This window comes from Dreissena polymorpha, chromosome 12, assembly GCF_020536995.1.
Source record: "Dreissena polymorpha isolate Duluth1 chromosome 12, UMN_Dpol_1.0, whole genome shotgun sequence".
Taxonomy (NCBI): domain Eukaryota; kingdom Metazoa; phylum Mollusca; class Bivalvia; order Myida; family Dreissenidae; genus Dreissena; species Dreissena polymorpha.
Genome location: NC_068366.1, coordinates 43,555,567 through 43,583,419, shown reverse-complemented (window position 1 = coordinate 43,583,419; position 27,853 = coordinate 43,555,567). Strand labels below are relative to the sequence as shown.

Sequence of the window (27,853 nt, the reverse complement as noted above, 5' to 3'; positions counted from 1 at the left end):
ACCAGTATGTCAGTCTGAGAGGTTTTATGCCCATGCATCAGACGTGCATCATACGGACAAAATTTAATTGTTGTTTATTAACAAATTAATGACAAATCTATTAAAGTCACTATCACGCTCACCAATACATACGGCTTCTGTATTATGCTATATAAAAACATTCGACAGCAAGTAGTACCATACGATGGTTAATTACAATAGGAAGACCCTAAAAACAAGTAACTTTGATGTAAAAACATTATATTACAAGCATTCGGCAAGTTTTAAGCATCTAAATATCTAAATATCGTTCCAAGATGTAATCTACTTTCGCTTTCGAGTCCGGATCGGATTCATTATGGTTGCGTTCATTTGCATAATTTATACAAGCCATTTTCGGATTCGCTAAGTTCCAGTTACCCAGAATTCATTTCGATTTCACAGAATGATTATTCATGAGAGCTACGTCATGCTTCCGACGCTTACCGTATCCAATCTCGTGTTTGCCCGTAAATGTTCGGATATTTCACGGGAGATATAAATGGAATTTGTGGCCACAAAAAAATAAAAAACGAGCATTTTGTATCTCGTTAAATCAATTCTACCAGACAACATCTAACGTTGAAATTTTGCATTTTGCTAAAAGGAACATTGATTTTTTTATGGGTTAGCTTTATTTAACGAAATATTCGATATTTTTTAGCGTGATTGTTACTTTAATATTATTTGGATTCTTACATGATTAGACAAAAAATGTATTTGCCAATAATATTTAAACAATTTTCACTAAACTGTGCTATGGGGACCGTTTCAATAAACATTGTAATACACATTTACAATACGATACATTTTTCGAAGAAACCTAATTGCTAAAGTTCATATCATATGATTATAAATTTTCAGAACTTAATAAATTACATTGGCATCTCAAGCGCCATATATATTTGACGAGCATGGCGAGCTAGTTCGTCTACTTATTAAGATTACAAAATACTCTTGTCAGTTAAAAATGTAGTACGATCCTTTATGAAACAGCCCCCTGGTTAATATCTTCTGTATGCATTATTTTCATTGGTATTGTAACTCAGAACCAGTTGTTTTTTTACCATTTTGGGAATGATGCCAGATTCCTTTGGAATGGTAAAAATTGCGTAGTTTGGACTTAAATTGATGTTTTTGTTATTTTGCTATCAAATACTTTCAATGGAGAATTAGTGATGTTAATAGTAATTATCCCTTTCAGTGCGGGAACTGAATTTTGAAGGCCTTTGCAAACAGTTTGGATCCAGATGAGACGCCACAGAACGTGGCGTCTCATCAGGATCCAAACTGTTTGCTATTCTGATAATATTCTTTGACAAAATCGAAGAAAATGCTAATTGTAGAAATTCAGCAGACGACATTTTAGCAGACGATAAATTTCCCAGCATGCAAAGGTTTAATAGTAATTAAATTGACTAAGGTTCAACTTATAGAACTGGATGAGAGATTAAAGTTGAGACTTATTTAAAACAAAAACACCTTTTTATTGGAAACCTTTGTTTGGGAATTTGAGGACCCATTTAGGAAAAACAAATATACCTACTGGCCCCAAATTTGAACGAAAAAAACGCCCACTTTGACCATTTTCTCCTTATCTGTAGAAGATCAGAAAGTATCCCTAGAATGTTAGACTGCTTTATCGATGCATGTATCAAGGTTTATGGCTGCAGAAACATTAGATCAGAAAGTATCCCTAAAATGTTACACTGATTTATCGATGCATGTATCAAGGTGTATGGCTGCAGAGACATTAGATCAGAAAGTATCCCTAAACACTGCTTTATTGATGCATGTATCAAGGTTTATGGCTGCAGAGACATTAGATCAGAAAGTATCCATGGAATGTTACACTGCTTTATCGATGCATGTATCAAAGTTTATGACTCCAGAGACATTAGATCAAAAAGTATCCCTAAACACTGCTTTATTGATGCATGTATCAAGGTTTATGGCTGCAGAGACATTAGATTAGAAAGTATCCCTAGAATGTTACACTGGTTTATCAATGCATGTACCAAGGTTTATGGCTGCAGATACATACTTGGCATATGAGCTACTACGAAGGTGCCCATGCTCAAAGTCTCTGTATCCACCATTCATCTCTCCACGTGACACACCAGGCATCATTCACATGAGCAGCACTGGAAGAACACAAGTACAACAGTTGTAAGTCACAAGTACAACAGTGGTAAGTCACAAGTACAACAGTGGTCAGTCACAAGTATTACAGTGGTTAGTCACAAGTACAACAGTGGTAAGTCACAAGCACAACAGTGGTAAGTCTCAAGTACAACAGTGGTAAGTCACAAGTACAACAGTGGTTAGTCACAAGTACAACAGTGGTAAGTCTCAAGTACAACATTGGTAAGTCTCAAGTACAACAGTGGTTAGTCACAAGTACAACAGTGGTAAGTCACAAGTACAACAGTGGTAAGTCTCAAGTACAACATTGGTAAGTCACAAGTACAACAGTGGTAATTAGTCACAAGTACAACATTGGTAAGTCACAAGTACAACAGTGGTAAGTCTCAAGTACAACATTGGTAAGTCACAAGTACAACAGTGGTAAGTCACAAGTACAACATTGGTAAGTCACAAGTACAACAGTGGTAAGTCACAAGTACAACAGTGGTAATTAGTCACAAGTACAACATTGGTAAGTCACAAGTACAACAGTGGTAAGTCTCAAGTACAACATTGGTAAGTCACAAGTACAACAGTGGTAAGTCACAAGTACAACATTGGTAAGTCACAAGTACAACAGTGGTAAGTCACAAGTACAACAGTGGTAAGTCACAAGTACAACATTGGTAAGTCTCAAGTACAACATTGGTAAGTCACAAGTACAACATTGGTAAGTCACAAGTACAACAGTGGTAAGTCTCAAGTACAACATTGGTAAGTCACAAGTACAACAGTGGTAAGTCACAAGTACAACATTGGTAAGTCACAAGTACAACAGTGGTAAGTCTCAAGTACAACATTGGTAAGTCACAAGTACAACATTGGTAAGTCACAAGTACAACATTGGTAAGTCACAAGTACAACATTGGTAAGTCTCAAGTACAACATTGGTAAGTCACAAGTACAACATTGGTAAGTCACAAGTACAACATTGGTAAGTCACATGTACAACAGTAGTAAGTCTCAAGTACAACATTGGTAAGTCACATGTACAACAGTAGTAAGTCACATGTACAACAGTAGTAAGTCTCAAGTACAACATTGGTAAGTCACAAGTACAACATTGGTAAGTCTCAAGTACAACATTGGTAAGTCACATGTACAACATTGGTAAGTCACATGTACAACAGTGGTAATTAGTCACAAGTACAACAGTGGTAAGTCACAAGTACAACAGTGGTAAGTCACATGTACAACAGTGGTAATTAGTCACAAGTTCAACAGTGGTAAGTCACAAGTACAACAGTGGTAATTAATAACAAGTACAACAGTGGTAAGTCACAAGTACAACAGTGGTAATTAGTCACAAGTACAACATCGGTAAGTCACAAGTACAACAGTGGTAAGTCACAAGTACAACAGTGGTAAGTCACATGTACAACAGTGGTAATTAGTCACATGTACAACAGTGGTAAGTCACAAGTACAACAGTGGTAAGTCACAAGTACAACATTGGTCAGTCACAAGTACAACAGTGGTAATTAATAACAAGTACAACAGTGGTAAGTCACAAGTACAACAGTGGTAATTAGTCACAAGTACAACAGTGGTAAGTCACAAGTACAACAGTGGTAATTAATAACAAGTACAACAGTGGTAAGTCTCAAGTACAACAGGGGTTAGTACAAGTACAATAGTAGTAAGTCACAAGTACAACAGTGGTGAGTCACATGTACAACAGTGGTAATTAGTCACAAGTACAACAGTGGTAAGTCACAAGTACAACAGTGGTAAGTCACATGTACAACAGTGGTAATTAGTCACAAGTACAACAGTGGTAATTCACAAGTACAACAGTGGTAAGTCACAAGTACAACAGTGGTAAGTCACATGTACAACAGTGGTAATTAGTCACAAGTACAACAGTGGTAAGTCACAAGTACAACAGTGGTAAGTCACAAGTACAACAGTGGTAAGTCACATGTACAACAGTGGTCATTAGTCACAAGTACAACAGTGGTAAGTCACAAGTACAACAGTGGTAATTAATCACAAGTACAACAGTGGTAAGTCACACATACAACAGTTGTTATTAGTCACAAGTACAACATGGGTAAGTCACAAGTACAATAGTAGTAAGTCACAAGGACAACAGTGGTAATTAGTCACAAGTGCAACAATGGTAATTAGTCACAAGTACAACAAAGGTAAGGAACTGGTACAACGGTGGCAAATCAAAAGACAACACTAGTCACAAGACAACAGTGGTATATCAGATGTACAGTGATGGAAGTCACAGATGAAACAATCATGGCAGTTCACATGTACAATAATGGCAAGTCACAAGCACAACAGTGGAAAGTCACAAGTACAACAGCAGTAAGTAATATGAGAAAACCTGGGTAATGCTGGGTTTTACAAGGCAATAGTGGGCAAATCTGGGTATCAAAAGATACTTTACATTTAGCATGCCATTGCATAATAATGATTTCTTGGTTTCTCACACATAAGCATTTCAGTTTATGTTTCAAGTAGAAACCATCATTTTAATTAATTATTTTTAACAAAATTGGAAGATGAGGTTTTTGAAATAGTCCTGACAAAAAAGTGACAATACTCAGCTGTTTTAAAACTCATTTCCAATATTTTATTTGTTGAATGTTTGGTAGCATGCGATCAAATACTTTGCTAAATGTTCATATAACAAAAGACAAAACACAAATACACTTCTTTTTTTGGCAAGTCCACAGGGGCTGCATGAATTAAGCATAGAAGAAGCAGAGTGCAGCATCCTTCTATTTTACTCCATACAGAATTTGTACTAGCCATTTTGAGAAAAGGAGTCAGGTCAAACTGGGGAAACGGTCACTTCAGAATAACGGTCAATTGCAGACAACAGTCAGTCTAGATTCCAATACCCCCCCCCCCCCAACTGACGAAAATCACTCTTTATTTCACTGTAGAATAACAATAAGAATATGTATTAGAAGCAATTATTTGCTGCATTCATAACGACAAAGCATGAGCACGGGATAAAGTCAATAGATCTTTATCGCTGATAAAGTGTTCAAAACAACACTATGCTGGCGAGTGTTGTTATAAGATATATTATAATATATAATATCATTGGGACACAATGTTGTTCTAACCAAGTTTCATGAAGACTGGACTAATAATGTGACTTCAAAAGTGTTAACAAGGTTTTACCTTTGGCATTTAAGACAAATGTCACACGCCCATGTATTTCAACAGACCCAGGGCTTTTTTTTCTTTTTAGTGAATGGCCCTGGAAGGCGATTATACAATTTTGACACAAACATTTCAATAAGTTAGAATGGCCGTGTCAATAATCCTGTAAATTAGCAACATCAAAATATGCACATTATTACAAGTGTGATTAAAATCTACATAAACACAATATTTCAACATATTTTCAGTTCAATTTACATCCTGGTTTACTCTTATTTCCAAATGGGGCTAACATGGCTAGAATAATTTCTGTGCCAATAGCAAAACTTGTGTGGATTTATTTATGAACACAGTGTTGTTTTTATACAAAATCGGGGCCCATATCCAGCCCCATTACCAATGGAAACAAGAGGGCCAAGATGGCCCTATTTCGCTCACCTGATAGAGGAGTCGGTTCATTCAATCTTTACCTAACAGGGTTTTTTTTTAGAAAAAGGGGAAGACGCTGGACGCTGGGTAAAAGGGGAAAATCGAGCGCGAAAGAGACATATTTGGGGAAAAAATAAAAACTGTTCATTTCAATGTCTATAACTCGCCTACAGACTTTAGGGTTTTTTTTAGAAAAAGAGGCATGTCTCTGACCTTTTTGTTCTTAAACACATGAACAAGTATGATATTAAAGTCAAAGTCCTAAATAAAGTTGCAGGGGTAGATCTAATAATGGGAAATGTTTTCAACTGGGGCCGGGGAACGATGTCAATATTGTGATTTCAATTTCATGATGAATGGGTTGACGATCTAGACCTGCTACAGTATTGGAAGGGAAAGGTGCGGCAGCTGCCAATTGTCTACTTTCATTTTCACAATAATCCGACAGTATTAATCGATGTTGATTACATGTTCCGAATCCTGCTGGGTTTCAACGGTTTTTGATGATTCATTCTTAAAAAATGTGTCAACGCAATAAATATTTTCCGAGTCCGAACGTTTTATTTTGTTCGCCAATTGTGAGACTTTTTTTCTGTTTTAACGTTTATATCTTGGCTTTTACATAACCCGGATGAAAATTCCACTGGTTTCCGGTAATTAATTGACGAAACACCCTTCTCGCGCAAGACCGGAATCCAGTAAAATGGTCACATGATTAATACGATTAGTTGTCCGGTTTCCATGACGTAATTTAAGAGCTATATATAGAATCACTGGGATTCCCAGATTTGAGTGTTCGTCGGGAGAGAGAGAGCGAGATTGTTGTACATGGTACAAATTGGATAAGTGTCGACTTCCCAAAAGAAAAAAAACATTTCTTTGAGGGTAAAATATAATATTTTGGTGAAAAATTATATTTTTGGAGGGGAAATGGTAGTTTTAGGGGAAAAATTCTGGTAGGGGAAGACGCCGAATATCGGCGTCACTTTCTTAGTAAAAAAAACCCCTGCCTAATGTCAAACTTGACCTAGATATTGACCAGACAAACATCCTGTTTAAGTTTCATCATTATTGAACCAAAACTCTGGCGTAGGGAGTGTTTTTGTTTTTGTAAGATTCAAAATGGTGACCTATATTTTGAGTTGACCCCCCTTACCAAACATCAAACTTTGCTTACAAGGATTTTGTATAATATTAAGAAAATTTGGACAATCTAAGGGCAATAATTATGGCAATAATTATGTGATTTTGCTCATCATCAAACTTGACTGAGATCTTTCAGCAACTTTGATAAAGAATGCTTGAGAAATGTGAATGATAGAGTGTTTACAAACCAAATGTGGACGGACAGCGGACAAAGACCAATCCTAAAACCTCACCTGAGCAATCAGGTGAGCTAAAATGAGTGTTTCACCGATCTGAGCCATTTTCCAACTTGTACAAGAAATCAATAAAACCAATGTATTGACTAAGTTTCACGATGATTAGGCAAAAAATGTGACTTCTATAGTGTTCGATCACAAGGTTTCTCTCTATATAGTCACATAAGGAAAACTGCCCCACCCCCCTGGCAGCAATGTTTATTGACCCATCGGGACCAAACTCATCTGAGAAATATATAAAACAAATCTATTCACAAAGTTTCATGATAATTGGGCAAAAAATGTGACTTCTAGAGTGTTCACGAGCTTTTTTTACTATATAAATATAAGAACCCCCCCCCCCCCCCCCGGTAGCCATGTTATTCAACTGACCGGAACCATTTTCCAACTCAACTCTCGTATCAAGGAAACAAATGTTCTGACCAAATTTCATGAAAATTGGGCAAAATATTTGACTTCTAGAGTGTTCACATGTTTTCACTATATAAATATAGAGAAAAATGCCCCGCCCACTGGCGGCCATGTTTTTTCACCGATCTGGACCATTTTCGAATTCGTCCAACATATCAATAAAACCAATGTTTTGATTAACTTTCATGATAATTGGGCCAAAATTTTGACTTCAAGAGTGTTTACAAGGTTTCTCTATAGCCATAAAAGGAAAACTGCCCCGCCCACTGGCGGCCATGTTTTCCAATGGACCGGAACCACTTTTGAACTCAACCAACATATCATTAAGACACACATAAAGACAAAGTTACATGAAGATTGGGCATTAAATGTGACTTCTACAGTTTTTTCAAGCTTTTTCTTTTTTTTGACCTAGTGACCTAGATTTTGACCCAGCATGACCCAGTTTCAAACTCGATCGAGATATCATTGGGACAAATCTTCTGACCAAGTTTCACGAAGATCGGAAAATAAATGTGGCCTCTAGAGTGTTTACGAACATATGTGGACGGACGGACAAAGACCAGTCACAAAAGCTCACCTCTGAGCAATTAGGTAAGCTTAAAACAAGAACTGTCACCATAGGATGACAAATGCCCCCTATAAAAGATTTTCGAAATCTAAATGCAAATTTGGAGACCTAAACGCGGACCCTAAGTTTAACGTCAAAGTCACAGTGGTAAAAAAATTTGTGCGTATGGAAAGGCCTTGTCCATATACACATGCATACCAAATATGAAGGTTATATCTCAAGGGACATAGATGTTATGAGCATTTTTCGAAACCTAAATGCAGATTTCGAAACCTAAACGCGGACCCTAAGTTCAAGGTCAAATTCACAGGGGAAAAAAAATGTGTGCGTATTGTAACAAGTTAGTTGTTACAAAACTTTATATAGCCATAACTCTGAACATCTAATAATTTCTAATATTTATCTCATATTGTATTTTCACTTAGTAGTTGTCAAATTAATGATGCTATGATATTTATTCTTATTGTATGTTACTTAGCATTTGCTTAGGTAAAAATCATCAATGAATATATTCAATATATTTATATAACTGTTATGTCACTAACCAATATTGTAACACTGTGATTCATTACTGTGGCAAATGTATTTATGAATATGTTGTTAATGAAATTTGGCATATATGAGCTATATAAGCAAACGTCGAAAAAGGCCACCCTTTTATTTATTTAATATGTCATTGTTTTAACCTGATGGCTAAATGGAGTTGTATTTGTTAAATGCATTTAATGCAGTTTTCTCATGTTATCAAAATCAACTTACTTGTCAATTGTATTTCTCATCCGCCATCTTGTTAGGAAGCTGTCAATGTCTATTTTGGAAACCGGCGTTTGATATCACATTTTTGTCTATTGAAACCATATGTGGTGCCATTTTATTCATAAAATATTGTTCTTTCTAAATATCAAGTTAACGCCACATCATAAATTGTAAATAATTGTAGTTTTGCATCAGAAGCCAAATTTTCTCGGAATCATTCATTTTAGAACGCCAATGTCATTTTGTAACGATTGTTTTCATTGGTCTGGATTTCATAACGTGCTGCCTGATTGGCTGATACTGTCTATAAAAGAAGGAGTTTCAGAAGGCAGATTCATTCAAATTTCCAACTCTGAATCGACAACATCTAGTAAAAATAAGAACCTCAAACTTAACATAAGAAACAAAAAGTAACCATAACACAACTAAAAGAAAGAGTGAACCTTATATATATTGTACGTTATAGATGTTTTGTCTGGTGATCGAACAAGAAGAAATATAGCAACATTATCGTGAACCGTCTTACGTTTATTATTATAATCCCTACACGGAACAAACACAACTCGCCGTCCTGAAAAGTTTTACAAGTGGTGTCAGAAGTGGGATATCCGTCCGAAAAATTACGTTGTAAATCAACGGGACAACTTACCTTCGCCTGCAGACGTCATCGAGAGCTATTTCTGTCAAGAGTGTCTAAAAATAGCTTTATGTGGGAAACCATTCAGTATGAAAATAAACTTAGAAATACAGTAATTTCGGCCAAAGCCTAATCGAGAAGCGGTATTAAAGGGATAATCGACGCAATTTAATAAAAAGTGCAAATATTATTATCAAACGTTACCGTATTTGCGTGTGACAGAAATTAAGAATACGTAATAAAATAAGAATATAATATTTTTAGAGATATGGCTTACCTAACAGTGTTATTCAGAATTAAAAGTTTGCCATTGATACTTTAAACCATACTTACGGCGTTCGTGTGTGATTCTGCTGATTAAAAAAAAAAATTAATCAAGTTAAACGGTGAAATAAATTGATGGAATTTCAGAAATTATTTATGAAAAAAAGGTGAACTCAACACAATATAATTCTGTATTAATGATTATCAATTTATGTGTAGAATTTTATTAAGCAAAGTGTAATATAACAATATTATGGCTAATTCGGATGATGAAGAGGTCTTCATAATGAATCGTGGACAAGGGGACGACATTCGAGAGCAACCGAAATCGTCATCCGACGATGAGAGGTCAATCCTGTCCGGTGGGGACGTCCCTCATCTGTTTCGTCGCCGACCTGCTCGTCCATGTTCAACTGTGTTCATGAAGCCGGAGGTGTACAACGGTGATGGAGATTGGGAAGTCTATCTCAATCATTTCGAGTTGTGCGCCGAGCTGGGTAACTGGGGTCCCCGAGAGAAAGTTTTGACCCTAGCGGCAAGTCTACGTGGTCAAGCACAATTATATTACGTCACGCTAAGTAGGGCCGAACGTGATTTCTACTTGGTGCTCATTCAGATGCTGGGCCAAAGGTTTGGTCGAGCTCGACAACACCCGTTGTGGATGTCTCGTTTGGAGGGACGTAAGCGTTCTCCAGAGGAATCATTTGCTAACCTGGCTGATGACCTAAAATGCATGACTCAGCGTGCATACCCAGACTTCGGTAATCAGGCGCAGGAAATGCTTGCACTAAACCAGTTTTACAAATCGATCAGCCCAGCACTTAAGTTTAAGTGTATCAGCGAGGGTTGCCAGTCTGTTACGCAGGCGGTTGCTTTAGTGGAGATGTACGAGGGCGTCGTGGACGGCGGTGCTAAACGTAAAGCATCGGTTTATGTGGTGGACAATTAACTGAAGTCATTATTGTTAAATGTAACATTGCTATTGATGACATTAGTTCAACTGTTTAGTTTTAGCATTATCATAATTTGTTCAAATCATTAAGGGAAATTACAGTTGAAATGTGAACATTATTGTGTGTACACATTGTCTTAAAGAACGTATATTTAATAATTATTCTAATCTTACATGTTGTATAGGAAAATTAACGTTAAAATTTATAAGAAAATGGAGAATCCTTTGTGGAATTTAGAGGAAGGAATATACACAGAAGTAATGGGAAAATGGAATGAAATAGGTACCAATGGCAAATTAGAATGGAATTATTTTATTTTATTAGGTTGCGCAACCGACTCTTTTCTTTAGTCTATTGGATTAGCTACCCATAATGACTATAAGACTTTTTAGTTCCTTACTTGTAGAGAAGACGGCCATTGTGGTACAGTGAGCAAATATTACTTGAGGAAGTGTATTATTCCACAATATGAAGGATCTCCTGAAAATTCAAAATTAAAGTTTTTCTTTAAGGTACAGGGGGGTGAATGTAACAAGTTAGTTGTTACAAAACTTTATATAGCCATAACTCTGAACATCTAATAATTTCTAATATTTATCTCATATTGTATTTTCACTTAGTAGTTGTCAAATTAATGATGCTATGATATTTATTCTTATTGTATGTTACTTAGCATTTGCTTAGGTAAAAATCATCAATGAATATATTCAATATATTTATATAACTGTTATGTCACTAACCAATATTGTAACACTGTGATTCATTACTGTGGCAAATGTATTTATGAATATGTTGTTAATGAAATTTGGCATATATGAGCTATATAAGCAAACGTCGAAAAAGGCCACCCTTTTATTTATTTAATATGTCATTGTTTTAACCTGATGGCTAAATGGAGTTGTATTTGTTAAATGCATTTAATGCAGTTTTCTCATGTTATCAAAATCAACTTACTTGTCAATTGTATTTCTCATCCGCCATCTTGTTAGGAAGCTGTCAATGTCTATTTTGGAAACCGGCGTTTGATATCACATTTTTGTCTATTGAAACCATATGTGGTGCCATTTTATTCATAAAATATTGTTCTTTCTAAATATCAAGTTAACGCCACATCATAAATTGTAAATAATTGTAGTTTTGCATCAGAAGCCAAATTTTCTCGGAATCATTCATTTTAGAACGCCAATGTCATTTTGTAACGATTGTTTTCATTGGTCTGGATTTCATAACGTGCTGCCTGATTGGCTGATACTGTCTATAAAAGAAGGAGTTTCAGAAGGCAGATTCATTCAAATTTCCAACTCTGAATCGACAACATCTAGTAAAAATAAGAACCTCAAACTTAACATAAGAAACAAAAAGTAACCATAACACAACTAAAAGAAAGAGTGAACCTTATATATATTGTACGTTATAGATGTTTTGTCTGGTGATCGAACAAGAAGAAATATAGCAACATTATCGTGAACCGTCTTACGTTTATTATTATAATCCCTACACGGAACAAACACAACTCGCCGTCCTGAAAAGTTTTACAGTATGGAAAGTCCATATACACATGCATACCGAATATAAAGGTTATATCTCAAGGGACATAGAAGTTATGAGCATTTTTCGAAATCTAAATGCAGATTTTGAAACCTAAACGCGGACCCTAAGTTCAAGGTCAAGGTCACAGGGGTAAAAAATTGTGTGCGTATGGAAAGGCCTTGTCCATATACACATGCATACCAAATATGAATGTTATTTCTCAAGGGACATAGAAGTTATGAGCATTTTTCGAAACCTAAACACAGATTTCGAAACCTAAACGCGGACCCTAAGTTCAAGGTCAAGGTCACAGGGGTTAAAAATTTTGTGCGTATGGAAAGGCCTTGTCCATATACACATGCATACCAAATATGAAGGTTATATCTCAAGGGACATAGAAGTAATGAGCATTTTTCAAAACCTAAATGCAGATTTCGAAACCTAAACGCGGACCCTAAGTTCAAGGTCAAGGTCACAGGGCTTAACAATATTGTGCATATGGAAAGGCCTTGTCCATATACACCTGCATACCAAATATGAAGGTTATATCTCAAGGGACATAGAAGTTATGAGCATTTTTGGAAAATGCAAAGTGTGACGGACAGACGGACGGACCGACAGACGGACAGTCCGTTCACTATATGCCCCCTTTTCTTCGAAAGGGGGCATAAAAAATCTAATCTTGAATAACAATTAAAACATAAATGAAACACAACTACACTGTATTATTATGAAAACATTAATAATCAAAGGCGAGTAACTACTGTTAACTTAAATGAAATATTTAGAAGAGTTGTCTCGCATGTTACATGACCTTAATTCATGATTGTTTGCAAGCCTTTTTATTATATAAATATAAGGAAAACTGCCCCGTCCCCCTGGCAACCATGTTTTTCAACAGACCGGAACCATTTTCAAACTTAACTCACGTATCTAGAAAACAAAAGTTCTGACAAAATTTCATGTAAATTGGGCCAAAAATGTGACTTCTAGAGTGTTGACATGTTTTCACTATAAACATATAGAGAACAAGAGCACCGCCTTGCGGGTGCATACCGCTCATCTATTTTCTTTTTAAAGGTAAAGGGACTCTCATTTTCAATCACAAAGGAGGGAGGGGTGGAGTGAAGAGGGGTGTTTAGTGTGGGGGTGTGGACATTTATTACATTATTTCCCAAAAATGCGGAAAAATAATGCAAAAAAAAAAAAAAAAAAGGGGGGGTGGGGGGGATTCTTGGGTGCGATGGTTGGACGGTATTTCAAACATAAAATAATAAAAATAAATATTTGTGTTTTTTAACCGGGGGAGGGGGGGGGGGGGTATAGTGTGAGGGTGTGGTGGTCATTTGTGAGATGATCTTAAAAAAAAAAAAAAAAAATATTAGGGGGGGGGGGGGGGGGGGGGGGGAGTTGGAATTCTTGGGTGCCAAGGATGACGGTATTTCAAACATAAAATAATAAAAATAAATATTTGTGTTTTTAACCGTTTCAAAAAAAAATAATTTGGGGGTGGGGTGGGGTGGGGGGGGGGTATAGTGTGAGGGTGTGGCGGTCATTTGTGAGATGATCTTAAAAAAAAAAAAAAAAAAATGGAGGGGAATTCGGGGGGAGGGGGGGGAGGGCACGGGGGATGGTTTGGGTGGAGTCTATTGTGGTATGTCAGTTAAGAGTAGTTTTGTCAAAGTATCAATCAAATCTAATCATAAATAAAGAAGTTATGGCAATTTTAGCAAAATTAAATAATTTTACCTTGAGAGTCAAGGTCATTCAAAGGTCAAGGTAAAATTCAACTTGACAGGTACAGTAACCTCATGATAGCATGAAAGTATTTGAAGTTTGAAAGCAATAGCCTTGATAGTTAAGAAGTAAAGTGGATCGAAACACAAAATTTAACCATATATTCAAAGTTACTAAGTCAAAAAAGGGCCATAATTCCGTAAAAATGACAACCAGAGTTATGCAACTTGTCCTTTTACTGTACCCTTATGATAGTTTGCGAGTGTTTCAAGTATGAAAGCAATATCTATGATACTTTAGGGGTAAAATTGACCAAAACACAGAACTTAATCAAATTTTCAATTTCTAAGTATAAAGGGCCCATAATTCCGTCCAAATGCCAGTCAGAGTTACATAACTTTGCCTGCACAGTCCCCTTATGATAGTTAATAAGTGTTGCAAGTATGAAAGCAATAACTTTCATGCTGTAGGAATGAAGTGGACCTAAACACAAAACTTAACCAAATTTTCAATTTTCTAAGTATAAAAAGGGCCCATAATTCTGTCAAAATGCCAGTCAGAGTTACATTACTTTGCCTGCACAGTCCCCTTATGATAGTTAGTAAGTGTTGCAAGTATGAAAGCAAAAGCTTTGATACTTACGGAATAAAATGGACCTAAACACAAAACTTAACCAAAATTTTCAATTTTCTAAGTATAAAAAGGGCACATAATTCTGTAAAAATGCACACCAGAGTTATCTAACTTTGCCTGCCCAGTCCCCTCATGATAGTAAGTAAGTGTACCAAGTTTGAATGCAATAGCATTGATACTTTCTGAGAAAAGTGGACCTAAACGCAAAACTTAACCAAAATTTTCAATTTTCTAAGTATAAAAAGGGCACATAATTCTGTCAAATTGCACGCCAGAGTTATCTAACTTTGCCTGCCCAGTCCTCTCATGATAGTAAGTAAGTGTACTAAGTTTGAATGCAATAGCATTGATACTTTCTGAGAAAAGTGGACCTAAACGCAAAACTTAACCGGACGCCAACGCCGACGCCAAGGTGATGACAATAGCTCATAATTTTTTTTCAAAAAATAGATGAGCTAAAAATGCCCCGCCAACTGGCAGCCATGTTTTTTCACCGATCTGGACCATTTTTGAACTCGTCCGAGAAATCAATAAAACCAATGTTTTGACCAACTTTTATGATGATTGGGCAAAAATTGTGACTTCCTGAGTGTTTACAAGGTTTCTCTATAGCCAAATCAATAAAACCAATGTTTTGACCAACTGATGATTGGGCATAAAATGTGACTTCTAGAGTGTTCACGAGCTTTTTTTACTATATAAATATAAGAACCCCCCCCCCCCCCCCCCCCCCCCCGGTAGCCATGTTATTCAACTGACCGGAACCATTTTCCAACTCAACTCTCGTATCAAGGAAACAAATGTTCTGACCAAATTTCATGAAAATTGGGCAAAAAATGTGACTTCTAGAGTTCACATGTTTTCACTATATAAATATAGAGAAAAATGCCCCGCCCACTGGCGGCCATGTTTTTTCACCGATCTGGACCATTTTCGAATTCGTCCAACATATCAAATAACCAATGTTTTGATTAACTTTCATGCTAATTGGGCCAAAATTTTGACTTCAAGAGTGTTTACAAGGTTTCTCTATAGCCATAAAAGGAAAACTGCCCCGCCCACCGCCCACTGGCAGCCATGTTTTTCAATGGACCGGAACCACTTTTGAACTCAACCAACATATCATTAAGACAAACATTTTGACAAAGTTACATGAAGATTGGGCATGAAATGTGACTTCTACAGTGTTTACAAGTTTTTTCTCTTTTTTTTACCTAGAGACCTAGTTTTTGACCCGGCACAACCCAGTTTCAAACTCGACCGAGATTTCATTGGGATGGAGCTTCTGACCAAGTTTCATGAAGATCGGACAATGAATGTGGCCTCTAGAGTGTTTATGAACAAATGTTAACAGACGGACGGACGGACAGACGGACCGACATAACGGACAAAGACCGGTCACAAAAGCTCACCTGAGCAATCAGGTGAGCTAAAAAGTAAATATTTTTTTCAAATGGGACATCAAAATTCCGAATTGAATGTTAACAAGAGATATGTTTGTCAGAAACACAATGCCCCCTAATGCACCGCTTTTTTTTTTACCTTTGACCATGAAGGATGACCTTGACCTTTCACCACTCAAAATGTGCAGCTCCATGAGATACACATGTATGCCAAATATTAAGTTGCTATGTTCAATATTTCAAAAGTTATTGCAAAACTTTACTATATTAAAGTTTTAAATTTTCAACCTTTGACCTTGAAGGATGACCTTGACCTTTCACCACTCAAAATGTGCAGCTTTATGAGATACACATGCATGCCAAACATTAAGTTGCTATGTTCAATATTTCAAAAGTTATTGCAAAACTTTACTATATTAAAGTTTTTAATTTTTGACCTTTGACCTTGAAGGATAACTTTGACCTTAACCTTTCACCACTCAAAATGTGCAGCTCCATGAAATACACATGCATTTCAAATATCAAGTTGCTATGTTCAATATTTCAAAAGTTATTGCAAAACTTTACTATATTAAATTTTTAAATTTTTTACCTTTGACCTTGAAGGATGACCTTGACCTTTCACCACTCAAAATGTGCAGCTCCATGAGATACACATGCATGCCAAATTTCAAGTTGCTATGTTCAATATTTCAAAAGTTATTGCAAAACTTTAATATATTAAAATTTTAAATTTTTGACCTTTGACCTTGAAGGATGACCTTGACCTTTCACCACTCAAAATGTGCAGCTCCATGAGATACACGTGCATGCCAAATATCAAGTTGCTATGTTCAATATTTCAAAAGTTATTGCAAAACTTTACTGTAAGGTTAAAGTTTTGGGACAGAATGACAGACAGGCCAAAAACAATATACCCCGATCTATCGATCCGGGGGCATAACAAAAATGTTGAAAAAACCCACTGTGAACAATATCAAGCTTTTGGTCCTTTATCTTGATGAAGTTTGTACAGCAGGTTTTTATATCAACATATACAGGTTATAATTGAAAAACAATCAAGCAGAATGCAAGTGAAAAGTAACTTTAATAATATCCTATATTTTCGCAACCCTATGAAAATGTCAATGATATTGAAAAAATAAACATGTGTTGAAATAAATCAATGCAAGTTGTATATTACCAACAATATACAATACCCTAAGACAGGAACCATTTTGGAACACATCAAAGATATCATTAGAACTAATGTTCTGACTAAGTTTCATGAAGATTGGACAACATATTTGACTTCTAGAGTGTTAACAAGGTTTAAATATAATATAATAGCCATATAAGGAAAACTGCCATGCCCTCTGGCAGCCATGTTTTTCAACTAACATTTTTTAACCCTTTCAAGATGCTATAAGGGCACATATTCTGACCGAGTTTCATGAAGATTAGTCAATAAATGTGGCCTCTACAGTTTTAACAAGGTACATGTTGATGACACACAACAGTCGACAGACCAAATTAAGGCAATCACAAAAGCTCACCATGAGCACCTTGTGCTCAGGTGAGCTAAAAAGGGTGGGGCATAAAAATGAAAGGGAAAACCGCCTTCAATTTTGCTTCAGCTAAATGCCTTAATTGAACGATAATGCTAATAAAAAAGCATAAACAAATAAACTTTTAAAACATTTTCTACTTAAAGGCAAAGCAGATGTGACTTTTTGTTAACATGTTTAATAAACATACTTAAACTATTAAAATAATACCTGCACTTTTGTGTAGAACAAATATTTCCCTATCGAACAATACTAAAATTGCAATAGATCAGTTAAGTTTATTAACCATGACTGTATTAACACCATATCTTAACATAATGGGCGTCCAAACTTCCTGCTTACAAGTAAGAGTGAAGGCTGAGGGTTATCATTTCAATATTTCAAGTCCCAATGTCCTCGTTCTAGCTTCACAATTCAAGATAATATACAATGAATAGTCATGTAAAAGGCAAACAGAAGATGAATGGCAGATTAAACATATCTGATAAGCATTTAAGAGCACAATATGTTATTCTAGAATTCATTTCTTGAAGGAAGTGGTCATATATGATTTTGCCTAGTTCTTTGAAGAGTAAAATGTTCAAAATGTTTATATATATGTATTAACATCATCTTGAAGAGAACACATACATCATATCAAGCCCAGATATTACTTAGCTGTTAGCTTTTATGTTTCTTAATACATAATTTATGCAATGTATAATGTAATTCTAAGATTTTTGTAGATAATATCCATATTATGAAATTAATTTCGATAAATAATTATCATACTTATGAAAGGTATGTATATTAATGTATATCAAAGAAGCTTTTTTTGACAAATTTAGAAAGTAAAAACAAGAGAATGCCCCTACTGCGCCGCTTTGATTTCATTTGGCAAGTACAGATAATCATCTTTCTTTGAAGCTTATTACTTCCCTTGGATTTGTTTTTTTTTACCTTTGCCCGTGAAGGATAACCTTGACCTTTCACCACTCAAAATGTGCAGCTCCATGAGATACACATGCATTCCAATTATCAAGTTGCTATCTGAAGGGACATAGAAGTTATGAGCATTTTTCGAAACCTAAACGCAGAAACCTCAATGCAAAGTGTGACGGAAAGACAGACTGAGACAGACGGACGGATGGTCTGATCACTATACGCCCTCCTTCGGGCCATAATAAAAACACAATTTAAAACATAATGTTAACTTTATTTCCTCATACAAGTGTTCAATTTGATAAAGAATAATTACAGTCCGACAATATTTTTTTACGATATTATAAAATTCTACCATGGACGAACTTAGATTTTCACCAGCACAATTGTTTGTTTGCATCTGTTATAGATAATAATGCCTTAAACTATCATAAATGATTACTCTCAAACCTATTAATGACCTCTTGTGATCATGACTGATTAATCATCATCTAGCTTTGTAATCATGATCACTGACCTATCATCAAAAAGCTTTGGGATCATGACTGACCTATCATCAAACAGCTTTGCAAAGATGACTGACCTATCATGAACCAGCTTTGTGATCATGACTGACCTATATTCAAACCACTTTGTGATCATGACTGACCTATTATTAAACAACTTGGTGATCATGACTGACCTATCATCAACCAGCTTTGTGATCATGACTGATCTATCATCAAACAGGTTTGCAATGATCACTGACCTATAATCAAACAGCTTTGTGATCATGACTGATCTATCATCAAACCACTTTGTGATCATGATTGACCTATCATCAAACAATTTTGTGATCATGACTGACCTCTCACCAACCAGTTTTGTGATCATGACTGACCTACCATGAAACAACTTTGTGATCATGACTGACATATCATCAACCAACTTTGTAATAATGACTGACCTATCATCAAACAGCTTTGTGATAATGACTGGCCTATCATCAACCAGCTTTGTGATCATGACTGACCTATCATCAAACAGCTTTGTGATCATAACTGACCTATCATCAAACAGCTGTGTGATAATGACTGACATATCATCAACCAACTTTGTAATCATGACTGACCCATCATCAAACAGCTTTGTTATCATGACTGGCCTATCATCAAACAGCTTTGTGATCACGACTGACCTATCATCAAACAACTTTGTGATAAAGACTGACCTTTAATCAACCAGCTTTATGATCATGACTGACCTATCATCAATCAGCTTCGTGATCATTACTGACCTATCATAAACCAGCTTTATGATATTGACTGACCAATCATCAAACAGCTTTGTGATCATGACTGACCTATCATAAACCAGCTTTGTGTTCATGACTGACGTATCATTAAACAGCTTTGTGATCCTGAATAACCTATCATCAACCAGCTTTGTGATATTGACTGACCCATCTTCAAACAGCTTTGTGATCATGACTGACCTATCCTCAACCAGCTAAGTGATCATGACTGACCTATCATCAAACAACTTTGTGTTCATGACTGACGAATCATTAAACAGCTTTGTGATCCTGAATGATCTATCATCAACCAGCTTTGTGATATTGACTGACCCATCATCAAACAGCTTTGTGATCATGGCTGACCTATCCTCAACCAGCTACGTGATCATGACTGACCTATCATCAAACAACTTTGTGATCATGACTGACCTATCATAAAACAGCTTTTTGATCATGACTGACCTATCATAATACAGCTTTGTGATCATAACTGACCTATCATCAAACAGCTTTGTGATCATGACTGACCTATTATCAACCAGCTTTGTGATCATAATTGACCTATCATCAACTACCTTATTGATCATGACTGATCTATCATCAAACCTCTTTTTGATCATGGCTGACCTATCATCAAACAGCTTTATGATCATGACTGACCTATCATCAACCAGCTAAGTAATCATGACTGACATATCATCAACCAGCTTTGTAATCATGATTGACCAATCATCAACCAGCTTTGTGATCCTAACTGACCTATGATCATATTGCTTTGTGATATTGACTGACCTATCATCAACAAGCTTAGTGATCATTACAGACCTATCATCAAACAACTTTGTGATCATGACTGACCTATCATCAACCAGCTTTGTGATCATGACTGACTTATCGTCAAACAACTTTGTGATCATGACTGATCTATCATCAACCAGCTTTGTGATCATGACTGACCTATCATCAACCAGCTAAGGGATCATGACTGACCTATCATTTAACAGCTTTGTGATCATGACTGGCCTATCATCAACCAGCTTTGTTATCATGACTGACCTATCATCAACAAGCTTTGTGATTATTACTGACCTATCATCAAACAGCTTTGTGATCATGAATGACCTTTCATCAAACAGCTTTGTGATCATGACTGACCTATCTTCAAACAGCTTTGTGATCATGAATGAGCTTTCATCAAACAGCTTTGTGATCATGACTGACCTATCATCAAACTGACTTCTGTCATAAAAACACTGAGATGTACCAGTGATACCCCTCATGAAAAATAGCACCTAAAAATAAACATGCAATTGTATTATAATCAGGCGTTTAAAGTATTTTCAAGTCGTTTAACAAATGAGCCATTTGCTTTGGTGCAAAGATTTCAGGGCAAGAGACACTGCTAATAACAATAAAGTGTTATACCCTGCAATAAAACTGTGATGGGTCGAATGGATACTTACACTCTGTCTGTGATGCAATCTCACATTTTTGAGATCTTAAATTATCCAATATGAATAAAAGATAGTGTCAACGATTTCACAAGACTCAAACTACCAAACATGACAATCATGGTTTCAACATATCTTAAGCTATCATTCACACAAGATAACACTTATGGGAGGATCCAAAACTATTTGACCTGATAAAGAACACTAGAGATCTTCCAAGCTAAACCCATATTTAAGCTATAAACAGCACCAGCAACAACATAAGCTGTTTTTTTGATGATCTCAAATGGAAACATTTTTGGCAGAACATTTTAACTAGTCACATATAAACTTATGAAACAGAAGTGTATTGGATAAGTCAAACATATGCTGTGATCTTTTGTCATAATTTGATATGACTAATAAATGCAATAACCTGATCGAAAACAGGATGCTGGTCTTTTACAAAATACCAATACACCAGTTGATCATGACAGGCCATTAGAGTAACACAAGATCTTCAAAGACAAAACCTGTTTGTATGATTGACCAGTGAGGTCAGGAAAAAAATTGTTATAATTGGTCATCAACATAACACAAAAACATGCAAAACATAAGTTTAAAGGAAGCCAAAAATACAACACTAAAGAATAACAACAAGATCAAAGGAAAGTCCTTGTGAAACAAACAGACACAATTTGTCAAAATCTGATCTTACACACTACATGTAAATCAACATAACAGCATATTATTTGTAAAATAAGACATTTAAAAAGGAGATAAGCAGGAGATCAAAATATATTCCAATGTTTGTTATATTTTTCAATGCTCATCTTTGATGCCTTTACTCTAAAAGCTCTGTTCAAAAGACAATTTGATTACCCAGTGTGTGTTATAGAGACTTTGAATGCTTGAGTCCAGCGCCCTCACACTACTTTGGGGGAAGGGGTCCGCAGCCCTTAGGAGCGGGAATTTTCACGACGTTTCCTTTTTTGGGGGATTTTTTTTACTTGCTCTCTCATTATTACATTTGTATATGTTTGCACTAAATTCATTGCATTTTTCATAATTAAGTATGTTTAAAAAGATTAAATTGAAATAGAATTGAGATATAATAATCATGAGATGAGACACATCTTTCTTTAAAAAAAATAAAAAAAAAAGTTTTTTTTTGTTTTTTTTAGGGGGAAGTTTTTCCCCAAAAAGGGGAAAAAGTATACTTTTCAGGTAGGGGAATGCCGCCGAAATTCGGCGGCAGATTTGATAGATTGAGGGCCCTGGAGTCTAGCATATAACACTAGATATGCATTTGAAATTTAAGTTTAACAATATATGGGAAAACTATACACAAATTATATGCTAACAGACTTTGTGTGCCACCTCTAAGACACATGAAAGTAACACAAAATCCCCAAAAAGTCTCTTAATTTTCTCCCTCATTTTAACTGCACCTGGATTTGTTAACTCCTCATAAAAAAGTGTGGACCACTAATCAATCCCAAAGTGCAACAAAAATCCAACAGTAATTTTGATTTAAAGTTGTCAATTCTTTATTTAAATAAATAAATACCTCTTATAATTTCTCATCTATAGAATGTGATTGACAATACATTAAAATGTGATACAACTGTTTATATAATTACCACATAACAATGACTCCTTCTATAATTACAATTTAAAGATTTCTGAAAGCTACGTTTTGAGATGCAATATAGAATGCTCATAATAATTACATTAAGAGGGGAGCAAAAATTAAAATCTCTCTATTTCCATTATCACATTGTTATTTTAAGAAGTAGGACTTAGGAAAATCCTACTAATGAAGAATGAGGCCAAAAGATGACCACTACATCAGTAGCCTACATCGCCCACTTAACTACGCAGGGTGGGGTGACAGTTTCACCTACTGCCAACAGCACATTGGTGTTCAACTATGAAACAATAACTAGCCCTCAACTATTATAACACCTGTCATTGGTAGAATGTCTTCATTAGCTAAGACATAACACATCAACTGTGCCCCCAGGCATGCATACACATCAGATAACTAAACTTTAACATTCTTATGGTAGATTTTAAACAGTTATAGCAATTTTATGATGGAAACAGTAATTAATTAAGAAAGATTGAAGAATTTGTTAAACCGTTAAAGGGCCTTTTCACAGATTTTGGCATATTTTTAAGTTTGTCATTAAATGCTTTATATTGATAAATGTAAGCATTGGATCTTAAAAGCTCCAGTAAAAAATCAAGAATAAAATTTAAAAAAAGGAAAAAAGTAGCCGGTACCAGGGCTCAAACCAGTGACCCCTGGAGTCCTGAAGTTAGTCTTAAGTAAAAACGCATTTGCCCTCTCAGCTTTTCCGCCGGGTATACACAGATAAGTATTTTATACCTTATATAAGCAATCTTCGTAGTTTCGTAAATTCAAACGACAACAACAGAACTCTCCAAATTATTCAATCGTTTTGTGTTGCAACGCTTTATAATTTTTAGGTTTTCAAATCGTCAAAAGATACATGTAATGGCTATATTGGACTATGGTAAATGTTCAGTAATACTGTTTCCTCACAAATATCATAACTAAAACGACAATTTGCGAATCTGAAACAACTTTTTTCAATTTTGTCAATTTACCAAACCGTGAAAAGATCCCTTTAAGTAAATAAAGATGTAATGTTTTATCCGATAATTTGATATTTGTCAATGTTTTGTATTATAATTTATGTGCCTAGCTTGAAGAGAAAATGTTCATGACATCACAAAGATTTTCATAAATAGAAAAGAAGCTGTTCCAGACAGTGCAACCCTCTGCCTTTGGATGTAAAGTTGTTGAAATGGTACAGTAAACATTTACCATTTTATCAGTAGCACCCAGTAGCTTATCTGTAAACAAATTAATTAATGGCAATAATTCCTTTAAAAAATAACTCAATATTCAAAGCTTAACAACATGTGCTTCAGCACATTGAGTTATTTTATCTGTTATATTAATTATTATGACCCAAAATCACACACAAAATGTGTGAGAAGTACGCACTGAAGCTTTACTGTGCGATTGTTAAACAAGGGGAATAACTCCTAAAAAATAATGCAGTACCAGAACCTTGCCAATATGCGCTGTAACACCTAAAGATAATTACTGTGCAAAAGTCTGACAAAAATCACACACACGATTTTGGAAGATTTACACAACAAAGATTTTATATGTAATTTAGAACAAAGGGCAAAGGTTCCTTAAAAATAAAGCTCTACCAGAACATTTACATTGTGCAATGCACTTGGAGATAATTATTTTTCTGAAAACTTTTAAAGAATCTCATATACAAAATGTAGATGGTGTGATGCACAGAAGCATTAACTCAAATGTTAAAACAAAGGGCAATTATTCCTTTAACGTATTATGCAAACTTGAAATTTGACAATTTACACAGTAGCACTTATAATAATTATTCTATAACAAGAGCACCGCATAACGGGTGCCAACGCTCAGCTGCAGGTGCATTTTTTATAAATAAAAGCTTGACAGATTTTTTTTTATAGATGTCACAGTGACATTGACCTTTGACTTACCGTAGTGTCCAAAAATGGGTGTAGAATTCATGAAGGTGCATCTACACAATCATGAAGTTTCAAAGTTGTAGGTGAAAGCACTTTGATTTTAGAGCAAAATGTCTAGATTTTAGCACGATACCGGGGACAACGGAAAACAAGCTGGCTATGACAATACCTCGGGTTTTCTCCGAAAACAGCTGAGCTAAAAATTTGATGAAAATCTGACACAAAATGTCCAAGGAGTTGTGAAGAGAAGGGATGAGGCTTACCATTTCTATATTGCTATGCCTTTAAGCAGGGGGAATGATAAATATTGATAAATGCTTTACAATTAAATCCTTTTCATAATAGTGTTAATTCACTCGTTTGTATTTGATTTTGTGTGTGTTTATGTTGGAGATATTTGTTGTTTTGGTTGATCCTTTAAATTTGATCACCATTGCTCAGACAAATTTTTGTTAACAAGAGTGGCACAGCAATGAGTGAAAAACATATTTCTGTGTACACAAGTGCATAAAAAATAATAAATATACCAACAACAACACATTTCTTCCTTATTTTAAGCTTTTAACAACATTTTTCTGAAGAGGATATACCCAATGAAATTTTGTGAGAACAATAATTTCATGAGGTAAAAATAATGGCACCAATTTACAGTTCAACAGTGACAATTATAATTATCAGTTTATAAACAAAGCTTATTCTGTGTGGTTAGCGCAGTGGTTAGTACACTTGTTTCTCTCCAAGGCAAGTAAGGCAACCTAGGTTCAATCCCCATTCCCAGCCCATGTGAGTTTGGTAGGTGGTCAAAATTCTGGCAGTGATTTTTTTTATTTGTTACGGCCTGTGCCATTTGAATTGGGAAAATTAGCGTGATAAACCATGAAATTAGGAAATATTAAGCATTGTAAATATGATTATAAGTAACAATTTGTTCTTAAGTGCATGTTCAGGGGTTTTTCTAGCCATTTTGGGAAAAGGAGTCTGGTCAAATTGGGATTTTTTTAATTGATAAAAGTGGCAAATTTGGGAATTATTTATCAACAAAAAGGACTGAAATTAAGTTATATATTTTGCAGGATATTTAGATAAAAAGTTGAGATCTAGAGTTAAGAAATCATAAGTCATAAGAAACTTCTTTCTTTTTTGGAAATTTTGCTTTTTTGGGGAAATTTTGGTTAGCTTTTTGGGAAAAAACTTATATTTTTGCGATTGGGAAGCAACCGTTAATCTACTGTGATTTTTAGCAAAAACATTCACTGTCTGGACGGGTGGGTTTATCCTGGGCTCTCCCGTCTTCAACTTCAACCACAGCATAAGACCACAACAAAATTAAATATCCTTCAGTAAAAAACTAAAAAAGCTTCTGCAGCAACATGCAAAAGTTGTCAACAAACTTTTGTGTGTCAGGTAAGCAAAAATTTAAGAGATCTGGGACTCACTACAGATCTTCACATAATGCAGCCTCTGGCCCAGAAGTACCTCATTAACTTCAATACAAACACACACAAAGTGCAATCATCTATAAACCAATGCAAAGCATGATGCAATAATAAACAATAATAGTATTAAAGTATGTAATTACTTTTTGAAATATAAATGATAAATTTACGGCAGTGTCAATTTGCAAATCTTTTTATTGGTTTCCTTTAGTGAAAAGTCCTAATTCTGGATTACTCTGCATAATTACTTCAAGTACAACCCTGCCGTGTAATTGTTGATAAGCATGCTTATATATTCAGGGGTGTCAATTTACCGAAATCTAAAATCCTGAAAATCATCCTAAAATTTGGGGACCAGAGTCAAAAGAGTTTTAATGATTCATTAAATTATGTTTCCTTTGTGAACAATATGCCAAAGGTCAATAATTTGTGTTTAAGAGTGACATTTTGTGACAAGAATGCTTAAAATAACCAAAACAATCCTCTGATTTATATCAATATCAAAAGTTTTCCTTGAGGGCTTAAATCCTGAATTCAGGAATAATCCTGAAAATTGACACCTCTGTATATTACAGGGCCCTCAATTTCAGCGGCAGCCCCCCACCTGAAAAGTATACTTTTTCCCCCTTTTGGAGGGAAAAATTCCCCCTAAAAAAAATAATTTTTTTTTAATAGAACGATGCGTCTCATGATTATTATATCTCAATTCTATTTCAATTTAATCTTTTCAAACATACTAAATTATGAAAAATGCAATGAATATAGTGCAAACATGTACACATGTAATAATGAGAGAGTAAGTAAAAAAAATCCCCCAAAAAGGGAAACGCCCCGAAAATTCCCCCTACTAAGGGCTGCGGACCCCTTCCCCCAAAGTAGTGTGAGGGCGCTGTATTATACTATAATAGTTTGGGAAAAAATCATATAAACTATAGTTTAAGACTTAGTTAGATGTTTATGATTTTTTTATAGTGAATTTAAAGTGATATATAACAATCATACAACACTTCTTTATAAAAAATATTATTTTTGGAAAAACCTCTGTCTACTCTCTCTCTCACATGCCTTTATGTTTTGTGACATTTATTTAAGTCCAAATCCTGTAAAATGTGTTTCCAATAAAGCTTGCATTGAGAGGGGGATTGTAAAGTCATTAGTCATAGTGGTTGAAAATATAAACATTTTGAGCATGGGAATGGGACAAATTTCAGCCACAAATAAAAAGCCCTAAAAAATCTTTGTCATGTTCAATTTTCTATTACTCATAGAAAATCACTTATATAAATTTTCCGAACATATTGCCTTTGGAGATTAAAATGGAATATATTGTCCCACACAAAAAATAAGAAGCATTTTGTATTTCGTTAAATCTATGTAACAAGACAATATCTGGAGTTGAAATTTGGCCATTGCTACAAGGAACACTGATATTTTAAGGGTTAACTTTATTTTACTAAAAAGTTTACGAAATATTCGTTAATTTTGAAGTTATTGCGGTTTTAAGTGTTAACATTTATGATTGTTAACATCAACAGTATGCAATTTAATATTAAAATTTCATCCTTAGATAAAAACTTAAAATAAATATTGTTAAATATATATGCTTGTTTGGTGGACAACACAATATTATTTTTATTCTACA

General features: G+C 35.1%; 2 protein-coding genes across 10 annotated transcripts in view; both read right to left on the bottom strand.

Moving 5' to 3' along the window:
- Window positions 1-27,853, bottom strand: part of LOC127853242 (protein XRP2-like) — a 90,303-nt gene that overhangs the window by 4,125 nt on the left and 58,325 nt on the right. The gene's annotated exons all lie outside the window — the stretch shown is intronic.
- The window catches only part of LOC127853232 (epidermal growth factor receptor kinase substrate 8-like), a 127,717-nt gene that overhangs the window by 99,134 nt on the left and 730 nt on the right, over window positions 1-27,853 (bottom strand). For 6 of the 9 annotated variants that reach the window (XM_052387546.1, XM_052387542.1, XM_052387548.1 and 3 more), the window contains exon 2: window positions 2,063-2,162. The exons of 1 other annotated variant lie outside the window; for it this stretch is intronic. In XM_052387546.1, the coding sequence (XP_052243506.1) occupies window positions 2,063-2,148 (86 nt within the window). In that variant the 5' untranslated portion in view covers window positions 2,149-2,162. Of the gene's footprint in view, window positions 1-2,062; window positions 2,163-17,797; window positions 17,955-21,247; window positions 21,375-27,853 lie in introns of those variants that run through there. 2 more of the 9 variants (XM_052387545.1, XM_052387543.1) reach the window with 2 other exon arrangements.